The sequence below is a fragment of the Talpa europaea genome, assembly GCF_964194135.1.
Source record: "Talpa europaea genome assembly, chromosome: X".
Taxonomy (NCBI): Eukaryota; Metazoa; Chordata; class Mammalia; order Eulipotyphla; family Talpidae; genus Talpa; species Talpa europaea.
Window position 1 is genome coordinate 48,092,122 of NC_140081.1, and position 21,299 is coordinate 48,113,420.

The window sequence follows — 21,299 nt, forward strand, 5'->3', positions numbered from 1 at the left end:
CCTACATCCCTCTCCATGCCTCCACGACCGCAGCAAACAATCACTGGCCTAGTCAACTTGGGCTGACGGCCCTGGCAGTTTCCAGACTTGTCATTTTCCTGTGTGAGAGAAGGGAAGGCCCCCCTCCAGGTTGCAAATGGAAAGGCAGGTGGTAGCCTCACGGCTACCACCAAGCCCCATCTCTGGGGCTTTCCCTCCACTGTTCAGGTGACTGAGCCCACAGAGTTAAGAATGTGTCACCGGCCCCCTGGCCCCTTCAGCCCCCCACTCTGCTCCTGGGCTGCTTGCTGGGCTTGTTCACAGAAAAGATTTTCTCTCTTATTATCACCTGTTGAATGTGTTCAGCTGGGTGAGTCCCCTGTAGGAGGAGGCTTGATTTCCATTTGCAAAAGGCAACAGGGGTCTGATGTGAGCCTTTCCTGTGGGGAAATATTTCCTGAGGTTGCCCAGTAAGATTGGCACCTTGTTTAAACAGTCATAACAATGTGTCCCAAATTGGGGAAGGGAAATGAAAAACAATACTCCTCCGTGTTGAGAAGAACATAATGACCAGAAATGAATATGTGCCCTGCCTCATTAGCACTTGAGTACAACAGAGCAGGAATTAAAGACTTTTTCTTGAGCATCATCAGTCTTTTCTCCCCCACACCCCAGATTTCTAGGTCTTTTCTTCTGAGTTGAGGGCCCCTTGCCTCCCACTGCATCCTTGCGATGGCCTCTTGGCCAGTTTGCTTGCCTCCATTTTCTCTCCCCTTCAATCTGATCAACTCCGGAGATAGCCCTCAGGGGCTTCTGATAACCTCTGACACATTTCCCGAGACATGGAACCTCCATCTCTGGCATATATTGAAGTACCTTCAAGAGGTACAGATGAACTTTTCTTTTGATTTGAACGCCTTCGTATTTTTTCCTCTATTATTAGAGGAAAATAGAGCCAGCACATCGATTCCATGATTTCACAGAGGTACATAACAGGTCTCAAGCAATGTTAGTGGGAGTAATGAATAGTCCTTCAGCCACGAACACACCGGCACGTGTGCCTCCCTGGCTGGGTCCCTTGAAGGCTTCTTGGGAACAGGGACTCCACCCGAGCCTTGGTCATAATGAAGAAAGCCTCACAGCCTCTTCTGTAAAGCCTTACTGAGCACCTCCTCACTCTGGGGCCAGGTCTGTTTTAGGTGCTGGGACTTCACCGGAACTCTCTTTCCAAGGAGAAGACGCAGTATGTTCTCTACCATACTGATCTCTCTACTCAGTATGGGGAACGCTCTCCTGTGGCCCAACAAGCTCCAGTGCCATTTTGATGGCTTGTTCAAAATCAGGTGCTTCTAGATGGTTGCCATGCACTTTAGGAGACCACCACATTACATCTCCCCAGTGCTGTAAGCAGAACATTTTCAAAATCTATCTTCCCCCCCAATCAGCATTCTGGGATTCTCTATTAACTTCTCCATTTTTCTTAAATAGACTTGGTTTCTCTGATTATAAGACTGCAACATACACATTTTCCCCATATGTATCTTTTTACTTGTTGGTAAAGAGCTTATTACTTAAATTTCTTTCTTTTTTTTAAAATTTATTTATTTATTTATACAAGCACTGGGTACAGTCAGAAGTGCGGGAGGGTGAGAGAATTCACCAGAGCCAGAGCGGGGAGCAGAGCAGGCAGAAGGACCGAAGTACACTGCTGAGGGGAGCAGCGGGCGGCAGGAGAGGTCTGTGCACCATGTGGGACCCTCGCTGGCAGCCAGGGATCGAACCAGTGCTGCAGAGGCTGTGGGCAGCTTCGCAGCCCAGCGCTCAACCACTGCACCACTGGGGAGGCCCTACTTAAATTTCTTTCTATAATAAGATAGTAACCTTTTTTCCCCTTGTGCTGCAAGTATCTTTTTATTGCCCACTTTCTATTTGGTCTTTGATTTCTGGCTTACTGTCCTGTGGGATGTGCTAATAACATTTTAGTGATTCTGCCATTTTTGGTGCCACTTTTCTTTGTGATTTTTATGCTTCAAAATCCTTCCTCCCAGATATGATATGTACTTACCTATAATCTCTAGTGGTGAGGGGGATATCCACCTAACTTGTCCCCTCTAGTTCTTAATTTTCCTCCCCAGCCTCACAGTAGCCCCTCTCCCCAGCCATTAACATAACCTTTCTTCAACGGAGGCCAAAGCAAACAATTAAGTCTAAGTTTCAAACCTGCTAATGGCTCAGCCCTTCCCAGTCTACACCTTAGTCATTCTCTCAGCCCCTTTGAGAAAGGGTGGCTTGCTGTGGATCTCTCCCACTGAGGTTATCTGTTGCTTCCTCACCTCCTTAGCACGGGAGAGAGAGGAGGAAAAGCGAACTACAAGTACCGAGGGCTACCTTGCTGTCGCCCCACCCCCAGTGTCTATTTGGCACCTCTCCTCAACAGCTACCTTTTCAATTAAGCCCCCAATCCAGAGCGCCCGGTTGATGGAAAGTTCCCGCACATCTAAAGGTTCAGGCCTGACCGGAGTCACACAGCCGGCAGCCAGAGCTCCCCCAGCAACCGCCAGGCCCGTCTCCTGCATCTTCTCCTGCTCGCGGTACAGTTGCCATGGGAACTGGCGAGCTTTGCGCGTTGGGAAACCTAACGACCTCAGCTTTGACGCACGTAGCTCAGAAATCGATTGCCCTCCAATTAGGCGTTTGTTGTTTTCTTGTGTTCTCATCTTGCCTATCCCTCTTGAGAATTGTGTCGGAGATCCAAGCATTACCTCAAATTTTGCTTAAAAAAAAAAAAGAAAGAAAAAAAAAACATATGAGTATATTTATACCTTAACTTACCCCAAAAAGGATTTAAGGTGGTTTATGAAAACACAATACTTGGAGAGAGCCTAAATTAGCTGTACCAGCGAAAGCTGCGGCAAGAGGAAAACAAAGGGTAATTGGTAAAGAAATCCTAATAGAAAGTAAACGTTAACAAGTCCCTCCTTGATAAATGTGAGCCTCAGAATTTGGCTTTGAACTTTCATGGCACATTAAAAAAAGTGGGGAGAGGCACAGTCTCTTATAAGAATCACCGATAAAAGCAAATAAAACTTGCTTCATAAAATCACCGGAGTTCTAAACCTTGAGACTAAAAATAATCTACTTTTTTTCTGGACACTTTAACAACCATATCTTATCTTTTCATTCCCATCGCCCAGCATATTACTTGTCCAAGTGAAGGAATATTTTAACATCTGTAGGTGGTCTTTTTTCTTCCTTTTCCCACCTTTGTTAGTATTGTTGTTAAATAAGTAATACACATTTTTTAGATAGAAAAAGAGCTTAAATAACCTCAATAACCATGGAATAGAGTAGGCAGCCTTAAAAAATGAGGTGGTGTTAAATAACAATGTGAGGTGCAAAACAAATGCATCTAATGTGATGCTGCCATTTCATTTTTGTGTCTGCACAGAACGTCTCTGGAAGGATGCCCAGGACCCTGGGCTGGGGTGAAGGAGACCTCATTTTTCCTAATCCCCTTTGCACTCGCTGAATGTTTGTAGTGTGTATTCATCAACTTCTCAAAAATATTTTAAAATAACTAGTACACATTGAAGAGTGGTATAAAGTGGAGAAATGGAAAAAAACGAAATGTAGAAAATATAGAAAAGAAAAAGATCTGCACAGAATTTTTAGCACCTACATCTGGCTACTGATACCAATTTTTTTTACAGACTTTTCCCGTGTAAATCAATACATTTCTGCCTTAAAAATGTGTGTATTGCTTGTTCAAAGATGTATGTCAAAATGTTGATTAGGATGTGGAGAGAAAGGGAAAAAATTCTAAATGCCCTGCAATAGGGAACTGACTAAGTAAATTATGTAGTGCCCTGCAGTGGGGCTCTACATGCAGCTGTTGAAATGAGAATGGAAATCTGTTTCCCGACCGGCTGCTCAGACTGCATTAGGCCTCATCCTTCTACTCTCTCAGCACCCTGCTCCTTCTTTCCCTGAAGTTCTCGTGGTTTGATCATAATTGGTTTTGTATGATAACTTAACATCCCACTCCTCAGTCTCTCTCTCTCTCTCTCTCTCTCTCTCTCTCTCACACACACACACACACACACACACACACACACACACACACACACACACACACACTCTTATGTGCCGTGCGTGGCAGGTTGATGAGGATAGGGACTATGCGTGTTTTACTCCTTATGCTTTCCTAAGTACCTTGCAGGCTTCTTGGTACATAATAGACCGTCAATAAATATTTCCCGACTAATCAACTTCTTGATAAATTTGTCGCCTCCGGGGCAGCAGCGTTGGGAGCAGCGTGGGGTGAGGGAAAGATACTCAGAGTCCTAGTGGAGCAAGGAGAAGCCTAGAGGGGCTGCACGGAAGTGATGCACAGCCCGACCCCAAGGCAGTCCTGTATTTGTTAGCCCTCAGCACAGGGTGGGGCAAGCACTTACGGAGGTACTTGTGCATGCATTGGGGGATGCATTCTGGGGATAGAAGCTAGGGTGGAGTCACCAGGGGCTGTTGTCCGGGAGGGGGCTCCTTTGTTCCCTCTAGTCAAAGCAAAGCATATTATCTCTATTCTAGTACCTGCCTGCTGTTTCCAGCAGACACTGTTTCCCAGTGCTGCTCATACCAGGACTTCTGCCCTTGGTGAGAGGCCCCCAAATGACACTACACCTAGCTGCCAAGTGGGAAATCTGGGCACCAAGACAAGGTGGGCCGGGGATCCCACAATAAATGAATGAAGAATTAAAGCTATTTTCCTCCCACCCAACTCAAATTTCCCTCAGTCTCCAGCTGGACTTTCAGCGCTGCCTGGAAATGCATTTACTTCTCTCCAGTCTCTATGACAGCTGCTTCACATTTTCCCCAGCTCTCCAAGCCCCAACCACATACCTCCTCTTAATTTTAGGCAATGATCTCATCTCTTACTTGCCAGAGAAAATAGAAGCCAGCAAGTGTGCGCTCCTTTGGTGCGCCCTCTTACCTTTCTGGGCCTTATTATGTGAACTTCAGAAACCAGGAGGCCCTTGGTAACCCAAGCTAGTGGTTCTTGGGTGGACTGACAGGAAGCAAAAAGCAACTAGCCCTCCCACTTCTTTCTTTAACCCTCTGTCCCGCAATCCCTCCTTTTCACCATCGGAGCTTTTGAAAGAGTAGACTATTTTTTGCCTCCCATTCACACTGTCCTTATTTGCTCTCAAGGGCATGGTTAAATATACTGCTCTGCGTGCTATTAGCATCCATGCAAGGTCTTTTAAAATTGTTTCAGTCTTATTTTATTTTTTCCTTTCATGTCTAGTCCCCACTCCCATCCCCTCTGTAGTGGGTTGGCATATGTTTTGGAAATATAGGTGTCTTTGAAAAATATATTATCTAGTGGGGTGTGTGCACATGCACACTTTTAATTTTCCCTTTCCAATCTATTTCTGAGATTTCTCCATGCTGTGATGTGTACTTTTCATCATCAATTCTAACGCAGCATGCATTCACCCCTTTTATTTCTGTTCCTCTAAGACTGGACATCAAGAGCCCACCAACTCACTATACCACAAATAATACTGCAATCAACCTTCCTTAATGTGCCTCTGTGGAACTGGGCAAGAATTTCTCTAAACCAGTGGTTCTCAAAGCACGGTCTGAAGATCCCCAGAAGTTATCGAGATCTTCTCAGGGGGGTCTACAAGGTCAGAGCTATTTTCAAGATAATACCAAGTTGTTATTCGCCTTTTGCGTGATGTTGGTGTTTGCACCGAGGAGCAAACCGCTGGTGCCTGAGTGAGGAGAGTAGTAATGGCCCGGCCTGTACGGTGGCCATGGGCTACACACCGCAGGGAAAAATAAGCCAGCTTAAGGATGGCTTTGATTGCGTGGTAGAAATGTGTTCATTTTATTCGGTCTTCACCCTTGCATCCTGGTCTTTTGAATATTCTGTGCAGCAGATGGGAAGAGTGCTGAGCACTTCTGCTCATGCTGAGGAGTGAGGTTGCCCGCAGGAAAAGCACTTGCGTGCTTGCTGAGGGTCTGAGGGCTTACAGGCCTCTTTCTTCAAGAAACATCTTTTTTTACTTGTAAGAACCACTGAAACACAAACTCGTTATTCAGACTTGGGTACTTAACATTTTCCCAAAAGCTGACAGAGTGAACCTGTCACTTGAAGGAAAATAACTGACAGTGTTTGTAACCAAAGATAAAATTTGAACTTTCAAGTGAAAATCAGGAGTTTTTGAAAACTTGTTTCCACCAGCATGGATTCGACTGCTTCCCAATACTTAAAAGCTTTCTCTGCCTGCTCCTTAATTCCTGATGACCTGTTTGGATTCTTAAGTTCCTCTTTTTTTAAAAAAAAATTTGTGTTTACTTTCTTACATCTTTGTTAGTTTTGGGACAGTATTTGATTTCTCCCCTCCAGCATTGTCCCCTTAGTTCTCCCACCACCCATGACACCCATGTGGATTATCAAGTTCCTCTTCTAGAAAATCCTCATGTCAAGGGCGTCAGCTGCCCATTGGATGGCCTAGGTCCTATGCACGAGAGCTGAGCCATCTTCGGCCACTGCACTACAGGAGCACCTGGGTCAGGGACTTGCCGGAATGTAGGACTAGTGCCTCCCACTAGAAGGCTGCTGCCGTGGACCCAGAAGAGACACAAAAGTCAGAATCAAAGTTTGAACGTCTGCACACTCTTCTCTTCCAGTCTCCACACTCAGGCGGGGCGTCTCTGGCCTACTCTCTGGCCAGCGATGCTCCATTTCTGTCCATAGCCCTGACCAGACCAGCTCTTTCCATTTTCTCTCTAAACACCAGGTACCTCTGTGCCCCTGCTTAAAATGTTCTGCTTACCTAGGACGTCCCTGTCCAACCCTTGTTTTACTAGTAAATATTGCTTCATTCTGTCAGGACCAGCTCAGTGTCACCTTATCTTGATGCCCTTCCCTTCTTCTGGGAGAGGACTTGAACTCTGCGTGCTGGCAACCAGCAGTTAGTGGATGATGGGAAATGAGACTGAATTGCATCTAAACAAGAGCTGGAGCTGTTGAAGTGGCAGAATTTGAGCTGGGAATAATCGCAACAGTAGGAAAAAATCTTATTACTAATAATAATCTTACTTAACAGGGAACAGTAACTAACATTTACTGAGCACAGACCTCACTCTGTGCACTTTGCATGCATGTTCATTTCATTCCTCCAGCAGCCCCAAACTAGCATTATCCGTATCGTAGTGAGGACGAAACTGAGCCCAGGAGAGGCATATCACCGCCTGTTGGTCTTTATTGAGTGGCAACTTGTTGATTTACTACTGAACACTTTCTATCCACAGTGGCAGAGTAGGGTTACTATCTAGAATCTTTTGCAATTGAGTCTTTTGTTCACATGGGGGTGGTGGAGGGTGGTGGTGTACATCTGATATCAGAAATGTGAGGCCATTGGTGAAATACAAAGACCAGTCTGAATCTAATGCCAACCTGGCTGTGTGAGTTTGAACTCATTCCTTACCCTCTCTGAGCTTCACCTTCTTAATGTGTGATGTTGGTATAATAACTCCCTTGCAAGTTTGCGGTGTAGGTAGATGAGCTATAGGAATGCAAAAGAATCCAGCACTTCGGTACACAGAGGTACATAGAGGGTTGCCATCGATGTTAATTCACTTCCCTCTCTCCCCAGTGCCCAGAAAAAAGAGGGTGGAACTCATACTACATCTGGCGTCAGGGGGGCTGTGCTCAAATGCTGTCACCACCAAGGCTGTGCAACCTTTAGAAGTCCCTTGCACTCTCTGGGCTTTGGTTTTATCTTATACCTATAGCACAAGGGAGGTTTTTTGTTTGTTTGGTTTTTTGTTTGTTTGTTTGTTTGTTTGTTTTACTGTCATTGGGTATTTCTATTTCTCATTTTCCGCCACTCAAAAATGAAAGGGAGGAGAAAAAAAAAAAATAAGTGAGGACCAGGGAAAAGGGTCAGATCCTGCTAACCTGGGGTGCTGTGTTTTGTGGAAGTTAGGCATATCTGGCAACAGGAAATATCTCCCAAAGACACAGGCCTGGGGCCCTAGTAACCTGGAAGGAAGCTCAGGGCGCCTCATCAACATACAAAACCAACTCCACATCCTGCCCCCCTCTCTTGCTTCTGGGAGATGCCCCCACAGGCTTGGGCCTATGCTGAAGCAAGCCTTGAACTGATTCAGGCGCCCAGCTGCCTGTTACCATGGCAACATTTCAGCGTGCTTTGCATAGTGACAGGGATGCTAAGCTTTGCTAACAAAGTGCTCTGTAAAGGACTTCATGTCTTTGGCAGGAACAATTCCGCCTTCTCTTTTACACAGATAACTTTGGGGGCCATGAGGGATTTGGCAAGTTACTTCCCCAATCTTGGCCTGCGCCCCTGGACTTTCCTTGAAGGCACAAGTTGGCAGCTTCTTATTTTTCTATTTCCAAATATACCTTCAATGCCCTCCTCCTGTCTGATCCCCCTCCAAAGGAAAGAATGGATTTTCCCTTGCTTAGAGCTCTGGTGAACTCAGCATGTTTAGGAAAATGAGACAAATGGGCTGTTTTTAAGCACTAAATGCGTACCCTTGGCTGATCGCTGGGTCAAATAGCCTCCAATCCCCCTTTCCTTGCTCAGGATGCCCAGTGATTTTCAGGATTGAAACAGGAAGACTCTGCATTGTCCTGCTGAATGATTCCCTGGAGCAGAAAACATAACTAGAATTCTGAGTAGGATGGAAAGGAAGCCAGGCAGGCCTGGGTGAATCCTCCTTTAATCACTTACTAGCTGTGTGATCTTGGACAAGTGATTTAACTCCCCTTGGCTTCGGTTTGAGATGTGCAGTGGGGATGACAATACTGGCCTTACAAGGGCATTATTGTGGCACTGTTATGAGGTATAATATATCTTATTCTTGTCTGCTTCCCACTGCCTCCCTTTCCTGATTCTGGTCCCACATCTCTTGCCCGGGTGATAGTCTCCTGACCCCCGCTTCTACATACACCCCATCTAGTCCCTTGTTGACACAGCAGACACAGTAGTCCCTAACAAATCTAGATCAGATTCTCTCACTCCCTTGCTTAAAACTCTTTCATGGTGGACCTCCCTGGTGGTGCAGGGGTTAAAATCTCAGCACTATCAAGCTATCCACAGCCACAGCAGCATGAGTTCGATCCCCCGCCAGGAAGCTAACACCCATGGCACAGCAGACCTCTCCTGTCTTGCCCACTGCTCCCCTCAGCAGTGTATCTCAGATCTGCCTGTTCTGTTCCCCACTGTCTCTGGTGAATCCTCTTACCACCACCCCCCACACTTCTGGCCCACACCCCAGTTCTTCTATGCATAAATAAATAAATCTTCAAAAAAAAAAAAACCCTCTTTCATGGCTCCCCATTGCAGTTAAACTCTACCACTCTCCCCTTTACCTCTTTCACCCTGGACATGCTGGCCTCCTTTCCATTACTGAACAGTATCAAGATCCTTCTAACCTCCTGGACTTGATGCTTTCTGTACCCTCTAATCGTCCCTGGTCAAACTCAGTCCTTAGCTCAGAGAGAGCTTTAGCACTCTTCACAAGCTGGCACCACCTTGGTTATTTGTGTATTCCGTTACTGTTTGTCTCCTCCAACTGGATGGTAAACTCCTTGTGTCTGTTCTGTTCATCCAATCTTCCAGTGTCCAGCACAATGCCGAGATATAACAGGCTCCATGACATCTATTGAATGAATGAATGAGGCATGCAGAGCACTGGGGACAAGGTTTGAAAAATAGCAGACTATTTATAACACTTGCTTATCCTTTCTCCTTCTTTTGACCTTCTTCCATCATCTGGCTGTAAGGATGAGGATGGTTCGCTGGACTGTGGCCTCCAAAGCGGGTACAGAATCTATTGGGGTGCAGGAAGAAAATACTGGAATTACTATCAATATTCATTTTTATCGCATCTTCATTTCCATATGTGTCTGTTTTATAATTTATAAAATCAATTAGCACTGTGCTGCATGTATATTGTTTATACATAAATACACATATGTTGGGGTACAGGCTCAAAAAACACTTGGAGACCGCAGCTGGTGGGAAGCAAACTGGCAAGCAATTGGCAGCTTGTGGACTACAGATAGGTGAGATTGGCCTGTGAAAAGGTTTCCCAGATGGCAGGTTGAGTGCCTTGGGGGCCACAGTGGAGGTGGGTAGCATGTACACTCTAGCTCTCTGCCACTCCTCCTTGCTACCCCCAGCCTACTTCACACATTTCCCTGTGTTTTCTGATCATTGGAAGCAGGTGCATCTCCAAATTTGGCTGAGGATTCTCTGCAAGTCTCTAGAGTCCATTCTAATCTGAAACTTGGTGCTGGTCTAGTTCTAAGAGCAAGTATATGGGAAAAACTGAGACCTGGGATCCTCCTGAGGGTGTCTCATTCTGTGTCCTCTGTGACCAGAATGGTGCCTGGAACAGAATGTGTGCTCAGATCATTTGAGAAGACACTTGTTGGATAATGTCAGGGCATGGACAACCCTTTTCTGAGTGTCAGGCCTGAGAGACCGGGCCCGCGGGGAACAATTAGGCTCATAGATTTCATTGCCTAAGTAGAAACTAAATGGGGTTCACACACACAAGATTATGGAGCCAGACAGCTCTCTTCCCCTGTACCCACTCTGCTTAGTTTCTGAGATGTATATTCATTTGTGATCCTGGTCTTGATTGGTTCTACCCCTTTGGTCTTGGCCTGCTACTCATCAGCACCAGCTGTCAGAAGGCGCACTGGCTTGTTTATCAAAACTGGGGCTAAAGAAGAAAGCATACCCCAAATCACAAGTCTGCAGCCTCTGGCCACCCAAACCCACTTTCTGTCAACCTCCACACCCTTTCCTTGAATGTTAATAGTGTTGATACTCTTCTAGTCATTGGGCCCATAATGCAAAGTGATCAACTTCCCTTGAGTGAGGACCTACTATGTGTTAGGTGCTTTAAAAAAATCTTTTATTCATTCTTTTTAAAGTTTATTTAATGTGTACCTTTGTTTTACATCCTTGTTAGTATTTTGACAGTATAGGATTTCTCCCCTCAGGTGGAGAAATCTCCCACCACCAAAGCACCCATAATCTTAGAGTCTCCTCTCCTGTCCCAAATTCTCACACCTTCCCCACTCTTTCCCTCTACCCCTCCCCTCCTTGATGCCTCAGGTCTGTGGTCAGCTTTCCAGGAGTTGGTTTTAACGTTTGTCTCTCTCTGACCCTTTGTTTGATTTCTCTGTATTCCACATACAAGTGGCACCATCCAGTATTTATCTTTTTCCTTCTGGCTCGTTTCACTTAGCACAATCCCTTAAAAAGTAAACTTGATGGCTGATTGACATACACACCAAAAAGTGCACACAAATCCAACCCCCCCTCAAGCGCACATGCCAATGAGTGATCACAGCATGCACACCCCCATGTCCCCACTCTCCAGGTGAAGTGGAGCTTGCCTGGAGCTCAGAGGCCCTCCTCATCGCGGGCCTTAGCCCTGCGCAGCTCTCCTGGTGACGGCCTGTGAGGGGGTGTGAATAGTTTAATCCACTCGACAGGTACTGCATTGTTTTTCTTTACTCCAACTCATTCAGCCTTGAATAGTCAAGGAAACACACGTCTCACGCAGTAGCTTTGCCTCTAATGCCCATTGGAGTCTACCGTGCACGCCAGTGGCCGGCTTCTGGTGGCCGCGGCCGCTGGAGGCGAGTCGGGGCTGTGTACCAGAAGGTCCTTGTGGAGCTTGGGCCTGGACACGCCCCGCACCAAGAACAGCGTGTGCGCAGCTCGTGGCCTGCTGGGCGGGCAGCGCCAGGAGGAACCAGGCTTGGTGTCAGCTTGGCTTGGGTTCTCGTCCTGACGGCCCCTCCTTTCCCGGCCTGTCTCCTCATCTGCAGAAAGGGGCCTGAGCCTTGTGCGGGGTCACCGTTAGGGATATGTAAGGAGGTGACTAAAATGACCAGGTGGCTCTTGTCCCAGCTCTGGGGCTCTGGGTCTAGAGATGGGACTGCCCACCCCTCCCCTGGCCCGGAGTCCAGCTGGATGTGGCTGATGTGGTGACGGCCGCGAGCCTTCGAGCCTTCGAGTGCTTTCGCTTTGGGGAAGTGGCCCCTGGAGTTACTTATCTCAGGCCTCAGATCTCTCTGTGTCCTCTCCTGGTGTGTCCAAGGCACCCGCTGAAATGAGGGGCCAGCCAAGCGGTGGGGTCTGGCCCCCCACCTAAGTGGACAGGGCTGCTCCTGGCCTGGCTGTACATATGCATGTGCCAGAAAGAAGCGCCTCTCTCCCCAAACTCCACATGAAGGTACCACAGGGTCCCAGCCCCCCTCCTAAAGCCACTGCAGCTCCCCCTGAAGTGACAACCCTGGCTAATCTTCCGCACACTTTCCCGAGGCAACGATGACGTGACAGGGCATGAGAACACCTGCCGCCGGCCCCACACGGCCTGTACATCCGCCCCATAGTAGGAAGGGGCAAGAAAGTCTTGCGAGGACCCTTGTGTTGGTGGGCAGGAGGGCCTAGTGGGAGGGGTTGTGGGGAAGTAGAGGGGAGGGAGTAGGGAGTGGAGGAGGGCAGGTCTACAAGGGCAGGAGAGCTTGGTGCAGAGCACACCAAGACATCCTCTGTGCCAGGCCCTGCACAGGGCACACTCAAAGCCCCAAACTCCCACCCATCCCAGGAAATTCACAAGCTGTCAGGGCAGAGAAGGTTCATGAACCCCTGGAAGATCTCTAACAATTCCAGGACATCTGTGTCTGGGGACAGGAGGTACTCAGGGGAGGGAGTGAGCGGGCAGATTAGAGGCTTTGTGTGGGTGGTGGGGTTTGGGCTGAAGCTGGAGAAATTGCAGGAGTTGGGAACAGCAGGGAGTGAGAGGAGGATGAAAGGAAGCACATGGTAGCCAGCACCTTCCGTGTGCCTGGTGCCCCTCAGCGAACAGCAGCCTCACAATGGCCTGCGAGTGACATGTCCCCCCCCCCATTACTCAGATGAGGAAGATCAAGGCTGGGAGGTTAGTGCCTTGGCAACTCACACAGGCAGAAAGGGCAGAGTGAGGCTTCCTTGACTGGAAAGCTTTCCCCGGTTGCGTTATTTACCATGGGGCAATAACTCACGAGGACAAAGAATACAGTGAGTAGCCCAGGTTCACAGGGCAGAGGGTTTATCGCAGGGATAGAGAGAGAAAGTGAAGAATTCAGGTGGACCTTCCTGAGTAGATGCCAGAGGGTGGGCGTGCACTTGCCGGGTCAGGCAACAGATCTTTGAGAGGTTCCGAGCAATGGGCTGGTGTGATGTGGCCTATGGTTGCCAGCGCTCACCCTGGTTGCTGTTTGAAGACTAGATTAGAGAACGCAGGGGAGGAAGAGGGAGTGCGGGCCTGGGATGCTCACTCAGGGGCCCGGGGGAGGGATGATGGTGTCGGGCCAGGGTGCGGGAGGTGGTGGTGACCCGGTGAAGTGTGAAGTGCTTGCATGTGAGACAGCCGGCAGCAGGAAGGAACAACCGAAGGGCTGAGTAGATGGACAGGGGAGGGAGAGGACAGCGGGAACGGTGCCTAAAAGCATTCCCTGTCCACTTTCGGTCAGACAGAGGGACCTTGTAGAGAAGGGAGTGAATTTGGGCAGAGACAGCCAGACGTCCACACCCTGGCTGCCCTTGGGTGCTTCTTGGACTCACTTGGTGAAGCAGGAGTGTGTGGCCCCCAATGGCAAAGATGAGGGAGGCCGGATAAGACAGAAGCTAAAGCATCTACTGCCCGTGGCCCTGGGGACGGAAGGAGGGAAGTTCCACTGGGGTTTGAGGAGGGGACAGACCTGCAGAGTCGGAGGTGAGGGTGCGGGACATGGGCGTCCCCTGAAGAGGAGCTCTGGTGAGAAGAGGAAGAAAGGCATGACCGACGAGGTAGAGCGCGCGGGGGAAATGCAGGCTTCCATGTCTGCGTTCTCGGCGTTGCTTTGTCTCCTGGGAACAACTGCACGTGTGCACGGGCCTCAGGAAGAGGTCATCGGAGACCTTGGCCACGCTGTCGATGAGCCCGTGGAGCTACCTGCACAGTGGGTTGAACTAGTAATATCTACCCCACAGGGCCGGAGTGAGAAGGGCTGCGGTGACTGGACTCTGCTCTGAGGAGGGCCTGTCGTCCTGGTCACGCTGGGCTTCTTGACCTGGGGAGTGGGGACCGTGGGGACACGGAAGGTGCTCTCATTCCTCAGCTCCCCCCCACCCCCCACAGCCTACTCCCCAAACGCTTCGGAAACACATCTGTTCTAGCCGCGCTTCCTCCCCTGGGCCCTGGGAGTACAATCTCTTGTTCCAGGTGCACAACCCAATGGAGTTCGACTCCGTTTGACTTCCAGGGTGTCCTGCGCACTTTAGAACCATCCCGAGGCGTCATGGTTCTGTCTCTTCCAGCCTCTCCAAGCTTTCTTAAAATCCATATTTACAACCCTGAACCTGCCATGACTTATATCGAGGACCCATCATAAGTGGATTAGAGGACAGGGACTAAATGTTCCCAGCCCTCACCTTCAAGGTTTTTGCCAGGTTCACAAATCTTCAAGTTTTCTTTTTTCAACCACTCTACAGAGAACTGCAACGCCCGTAACTCCTCTGTGTAATTATCTATCTCCCTCACAGGCCAGGGAGCCTGAAGGTTAGTGTCTGCCCCCCTCTGCAGCCTGGCAGAGATCAAGGTACATGTGTGCAACTGTTGAAGAAAGCTGAAGAGATCCTTTGAAACAGCTTTCTTGTGTTGAAGTGATATTGGCTTATAACACTGCAGGGCTGTCAGGTGGAGAGCATTGGAACGCAAGATCTGGATGGACTACACTGGGGTCAGCATCATCCACCACCATCCAGTTGACCCCCTTTACCTGACTTATCCACCCCCTTCCCTCGCCCCTCTGGTAACCACCATTTTGTTCATATAATCTATTTCTGTTTTTTTTCAATTGTTTTGTGTCTTTATCTTCCTTGTATGAGTGAAATCATGCGGTGTTTGTCTTTCTCAGTGTGACTTATTTCACTTAGCATATTGCTCTCTATGTCCATCCATGTTGTCAAATGGCAAAATTTCGTCATTTTTCATAGTTGAGTAGTACTTCATTGTGGCATAATTTTCACTAGCCAAGATGTGGAAGCAACCTGAAGAGACCCTTGACAGCTGGGGGCAAGAGACCCTTGACAGAAGAGGGTCCTCGCAGGCGTAATATTTCAAATACTTAACAGTGTGGCCTTTCCCTTCTTGTGTCTGCCCAGTTCTTCATCCTTCATGACCCAGTCCAGGTGTCACCACCTCTGGGAAGGTATCTCCAACCCTTTGAGACTGAAGATGTTTCCGTGGTGCTCCCACAACATGCGGGTCCTCCCCTGGGTGTGGCAGTGATCACACTGTACTGTAATGGTCCGCGGATGTGTCAGTCACCTCTCCTAGGTGGTGACTTACACCTCTGTGTCCCCATACTTAGCACAAGGCCTGCTTGACCAGAGCAGATCCTCGGGAGCTGAAAGAATGACTAAATGACTGGGTGGATGAGTGGGTGGGTTGGTGGACAGATGGACAGACAGACAGACAGAGGGATGGATGGACAGATGGATCCCACTTTAGAACTCTTGCCCAAAAGCCAGAAAGCTCTGCTTTCGAAGTGGCACAGTGTTCCAAATGTGTCAGGCTGAAGTTCTAGCCAGACCTGTCCCACAGTGCTCTAGAGTGCCTGTGACTAGGACAGAGAGGCCCCCTGCCTCTGACATCAGTGCTGGGCAGGAGCACAAGGGCGCTAAGTAAATGAAGTCACTCAAGGCTGTCTGGGTCCGGCAGAGTTGGTTCCAAGAGCCATCATCCTTCCTCACTGCCAGACAAGTGGGCCTGGAATGAGCTGCTGAGCCAGCACAACCTGCCTGTGTCACTTATCCCACAGGACTGCAGCACTCTCAGTGAGCAGCTGCATCCGTGTGTGTGTGTGTGTGTGTGTGTGTGTGTGTGTGTGTGTGTGTGAGAGAGAGAGAGAGAGAGAGAGAGAGAGAGAGAGAGAGAGAGGGAGAGAGAGAGGGGGAGAGAGAGAGAGAGAGAGAGAGAGAGAGAGAGAGAGAGAGAGAGAGAGAGAGAGAATTTACAGTGGGACTTATGGAAGGAGCCCTCTCATTGGCTGCTGAGGGTCCCAGTTCCAGTCTGAATTCTGGGCTGCCAGTAAGGCCCTCCCTTGGGAAGGCAAAGCAGGTGAGGGAGGGGGAGCAGAGTGAGGCTTCAGGTGTGTATGCCAAGGACGCAGGTACACCTAGTGGCCACATTGGGCATGTGAGAGGCATCTGGCTGTGTTTGCTGCAAGCCCACAGCCTGGCAGCCTCAACCCTCTGCCCAGATCTCCCAGGTCTCTGTCAGGATTGGAGCCCAGAGCCCTTTGGCAGCTGTCACTTACAGAACTGGATCCATCCCCCAGGGAAGCAGGGAGCTGTGTCACTTAGAATTCCTGGGTAGCACATTCCTTCACTGGTCCCTGTCACACACCCGGATTAGGCTCTGTTATTGGCCCCTCGCTCCTGCGAGCTTCTGCAGACTGAGCTAGCTGGCGGCGGCAGCAATGACAGCGCTGAGAACGGAGGCAGCCAGGGACCGTGAGGGCTGGCGAGTTAGGTCCCCAAGGGTGCCTGTGCTGGACCCATCTGCGGGGGCAGATGAGGGGGGGACCACATTCAATGCTCACTAGGGTTCCCCGGAGCCTGGGCTCTTTGACCTGAGTGGAGCACTGAGCAAGGGGGAGGGAGAAGGGAGGAGAGAGAGAAAAGAGAGAGGGAGGGAGGGGAGAAAGGAAGGAGGGAGGGAAGGGAAGGAGAGAGAGAGAGAGAGAGAGAGAGAGAGAGAGAGAGAGAGGGAGAGAGAGGAAGAGAAGCTCCTAGCAGGCTCTAGTCCAAGTGCCAGGGTCAGGTCTGGACAATTGTGTGCCAGGAGCACACGTGGGATGAGCCATGTGTGTGAGGAGCAAAGCTGAGGAGATATAAGCACCTGGGGAGGAGCACAAGGGAGGAGGAGGAGAAGGAGGAGAAGGAAGCAAAAGAGGAGGAGGAGGAGGAGGAGGAAGCAAAAGAGGAGGAGGAGGAGGAGGCGGCGGCGGTGGCGGTGGCAGCGGCAGCGGTGGCCACAGCGGCTGCCAGTCCAGAACAGAATGATGGGCAACTCTCACCACAAGCAACCGAGGAGTAAGAGCCAAAGCAGGATGCATTCAGCAACAGGTACTCTCTTCCCTTCCCTCCTCTTTCTGGGGCTCCTCCAGCCAGGGCCTCCCCAGCTGCAGCCTGGGGCCCCTGACCCTTGGTGTGACTTGCAGGGGCTGGCAGGGGGTGGAGAGAGAACCTGAGGGAGCTGCGGTGAACTCCCAGCTCCCCTGCTCCTGCGCCAGCCTGAATTGCATAAGTCAGAGCTCCCTGAGCTGGCAGGGGCTGGTCTCTTCACCAGCAGCCCCGTGCAGCCTCTGGAGGGTGTCTGGAGCACCAGGGAAGTGAGCAATGTGCCGAGGACTGAAGTTTATTGCTAGGACTGCTTTCTGTCTGGATCCAGTGGGCAGAGAACCGAAGCCACGCGTGGCTTAGGCTTTACGAGCCTCCTTTGTTATTCAAACCCTCGTCTCCCCCCTGCACCCCCTCATTGTACACCTACACCTCTCCTGGCTCTACCTCATCTGCTGCATGCACAGAACGATCCAGACAAATCTGTTTCTTGCTGTGTAATGCCCTGCCCCCACCTCCCTACCCCAGTCCCAGCCTGGCGCTCTCCTCAGTGCATGCAAGAGAAGCACATGGGCTGGCCTAGAGCTTGTTGCCCCCCTCCCTCGCATGCCCTGCTTTGTCCCTTGGCCGTCTCCTGACCTGGACTCGAGGGTGCTGGCATAGTTTCCTCCAACAACCCCTGGCTGGATGCTGATGCTGTAGAAATAGAGAGACGTGATGTGGAGACAACTTTTCCTAGCTCACCTTCCCAGGCAGTGCAAGAACACTGTGGAAGTCACTTCTCTGGTCCCATTCACTCCACCAACTCTGCCTTTCTCCCTACCCCTCCAACCCAGCGAAGCACCTTCCCCGTGCCTCAGAAGGGCCTGGGGTACTTTCCCTGCCCTCTTCCTCCACCTTGGCGGTGACTCCTCTTCTCCATTCTCTGTACCCCTTTTCACAGAGAGGCTCGGGGTTTTCTCTGTGCCCATTTAAGAGGCCCTCATCAGCTCTTCAGATCCGTGGGAAGGAAGGGAAAGTTTTTGCCAAGTTTAACTCCAGTTTCCCATAAGAAACCAACCCATGGATGGGTGGCTTACAGAAAGCCCAGAGGGTAGCTGCTGGCTTTTTCTGGGGATACACCTGGCCTTGTGGTTGAGGGGTGGGTGTTGTCCAGGACCAGCCAGACTTAAGGGAACCCCCAGAAAGGGGCTCTCACAGGTCGTGGGGGTAGGAAGCTACCCCAGAGTGACTTGGGGTATGCTGGGAGACAGGGTCGCCACCACTGGGACCCGCCTATCAAAACAGGGCTGGTTTGGACTCCTGGAGAAGCTGAATTTGAGCCCATGTGGTGGACTGAGCCAATGGCTAAGGTTTGAGATACTGAAGTTTCTTCGGAATCATCTGAGGACACAGTCTTTTAAGGCCACGATTAGTAAAACAGCCCAACTACCATCTCAGAGGGTTCTGCTTCTCTGACACAGAGCTGGAGGCTCAGGACCAGCTGGTCCTGGATAGGCCAGCTAGGGAGTCTGCAGATAACTTTTTGCACAACTGTTGTTGCTACAGTTCAAGACAGTTATTGGTTGCTATTTCAGTTCTTAGAAATTGCTTTGCATCATCAATGCCAAACCCAATCCAGGATCATCATGAGGATATAGCTACTTAGCCATCTTCTACCAGGGTGAGCGCTTCACCCTGTCTGTCCCACTTCACTTCCGTATTCTGTTGTCTCTGGACCTCACCTTCCCCCAGCCCTGCGCCTACTACCTCACATCCCTGCCAGTCCCAGAAGCCGGGGGTGTCACTCACTCCTACTGGGCTAGCTGGAAAGAGACCAATTAGCCTCCCCGCCCCAGACTGTCTGGGACTCGTCAAAGAGAGGAAACAAGTGCAGGAAATAGCCCAAGGGAGGAGGTGTGGTTCTGACTTCCCGAGGTAGAGAGGTTTTTCTGTCTGGAGGTCCCTGGGAAAGTCTTCACGAAGGAATAAAACTTCTCTCCGTTGCCCACCCTCCATGCCAATGTCCTGTCTTCAGAGTGCTTTCCTGGGCCTGTCTCTCCTCTTACCACACAGCCTCTGCAGCTTTTCCCTGGCGGTGAAGGCCATATCCAGAGAGCACCTCCATAGACTTGACCTCCACATCCCTCTCTCTCCTTTTCAGACTAACATAATCAACTGCTCCATCCCATCTGAATATCCCAGGAAGACCCTAGCACATCTTGCACCACCCTCTCTCCCTACAGAGAAGCTCCCCCTCGCTCTCTTCCATGTTCTCTTGGTGACACCATCATCTCTCTCATACAACAAACTAGAAAACTAGGAGTCCCCTTTTGCCCCTCTTGCTCCCTTACTTCACAATTTTACTCACCCATCTATCCGTCCATCCATTCATTCATCAAGTATTTGTTGTTGAGTCTTCCTTTGGCATGTGGCAGCCCCCCCTCTTATTGGCCATATCTGAGTCCAGACCTTTGTTGAATCTCGCTAGTTCTTGAACTTGGCTTCCTGAACTTTACCTTTGATGTTTTCCTGGCCATGTCTAACATAGCCACCATGATCTGGCCCTGCACTCCCTTGTTATGAACCCAAGTCTTGCTAATTTGGGGAGAGGAGATCAGCACTGCCCCAAAGTGTGCTCTATTTGTCTCAGGTGGTCTTTATTTTTAATAAAATTATTAAGTTAAAAAAATGGTAGTAGCACAGATGGTTCATGAAGAAGGAAAAAAATGGGAATGTGAGACACCAATGCCTGGAGTTTGGGAAGCACCAGTTTCTAGGGTAAATAAGGGAAAACTTAGAGCCTTTGCATTACCAGGCTCCAGCTACTTCTCCAGTCTCACTTCTCACCTTGAATTTCAGGATCAGTCATCTTCAGTGACTTGAAGTTTTCAAATATACCAGGCCCATTCACCGCTTGCATGCTTTCACAAACGCGCTTCCCTCTGCCTGGAAACTGTCCTCTACCCTTGTTTCCAACCGCCCCTGCCCAATTTTCTCCTAGAAATTTCCTATTCATCCTATTCATCCCCCACCCCCGATTTGGTGTTACCTCTTTTCTGAAGCCTTCCCTAACTGACCTCCTTCCTCCATAAAAAATTAATTAGCAGAGTGCATCCCTCCCGCCTCCGTACTAATTTGGTACCTTGTACATAGTTTTATCACTGCTGCCACTGCCATTCTTTTCAATGTGCTTTTCATTTTTTATTAAAACATAATTTTTTTTTTAAATTTTCTAGAGGCATGTCTTATTTATTTATTTATTTATTATTTGTTTGTTTGTTTGTTTATACATGCACTGGGTACAGTCAGAAGCGCGGGAGGGGCAGAGAATTCACCAGAGCCAGAGCGGGGAGCAGAGCAGGCAGAAGGACCGAAGCACACTGCTGAGGGGAGCAGCGGGCGGCAGGAGAGGTCTGAGCGCCATGTGGGACCCTCCTCTGGTGGCCGGGGAGCAGCCGGGGATCGAACCGGCGCCGCAGAGGCCGCGGGCAGCTTCGCAACCCAGCGCTCAACCGCTGCGCCACCGGGGAGGCCCCAAAACATAATTTTTTTTTGCAGCAGTTTTAGGTTCAAAGTAAAATTGAGGAGAAGGTACAGAGATTTTCCGTACGCCTTCTGCCACTGCACGTACATAGCCTCCTCCACTTTCAACCCCCTTCTTAAGAGTGGCACATTCGCTACTATTGGTGAACCTATGCAGACGCTTGACCATCACCCAGTCCATAGCTTACCTTTCCGTTCACTGTGGGTGTTGTGCATTCTCTGAGTGCACACATGTACCCATCATTATGTTATCATAAAGAGTATTCTGACTGTCTGAAACATCTTCCATATTCTGCCTGTTCACTTCCAGCCCCTGGCAACCATTGATCTTTTTATTGTCACCATAGTTCTGCTTTTTTTCAGAATGTCACATAGTTGGAATCATCCAGTCTGTAGACTTTTCAGATTGACTTCTTTCTTGTGGCTGTTATTACATGTTTATTTTCCCTGGTAAAATGTGAATTTTTTGAGGGCAAAGGCTTGTTTTCCAAAGGGTGGTGACCAGGCCTTGGAAGGCTTGGGATCTGAATCTTTCTTGTCTGTGAACCAGAAGGGTGACCTTAAGCAAATCACTTGCGT

General features: G+C 49.5%; 1 protein-coding gene across 4 annotated transcripts in view; it reads left to right on the top strand.

Annotated features, from left to right (window-relative positions):
* Positions 1 to 21,299, top strand: part of NHSL2 (NHS like 2) — a gene marked incomplete at both ends in the record, with an annotated part of 287,609 nt that overhangs the window by 191,182 nt on the left and 75,128 nt on the right. For 2 of the 4 annotated variants that reach the window (XM_084259201.1, XM_084259203.1), the window contains one exon: positions 17,135 to 17,201. The exons of the other annotated variants lie outside the window; for them this stretch is intronic. In XM_084259201.1, coding sequence (XP_084115327.1) covers positions 17,135 to 17,201 — 67 coding nt within the window. Of the gene's footprint in view, positions 1 to 17,134; positions 17,202 to 21,299 lie in introns of those variants that run through there. 4 annotated transcript variants of the gene reach the window in all.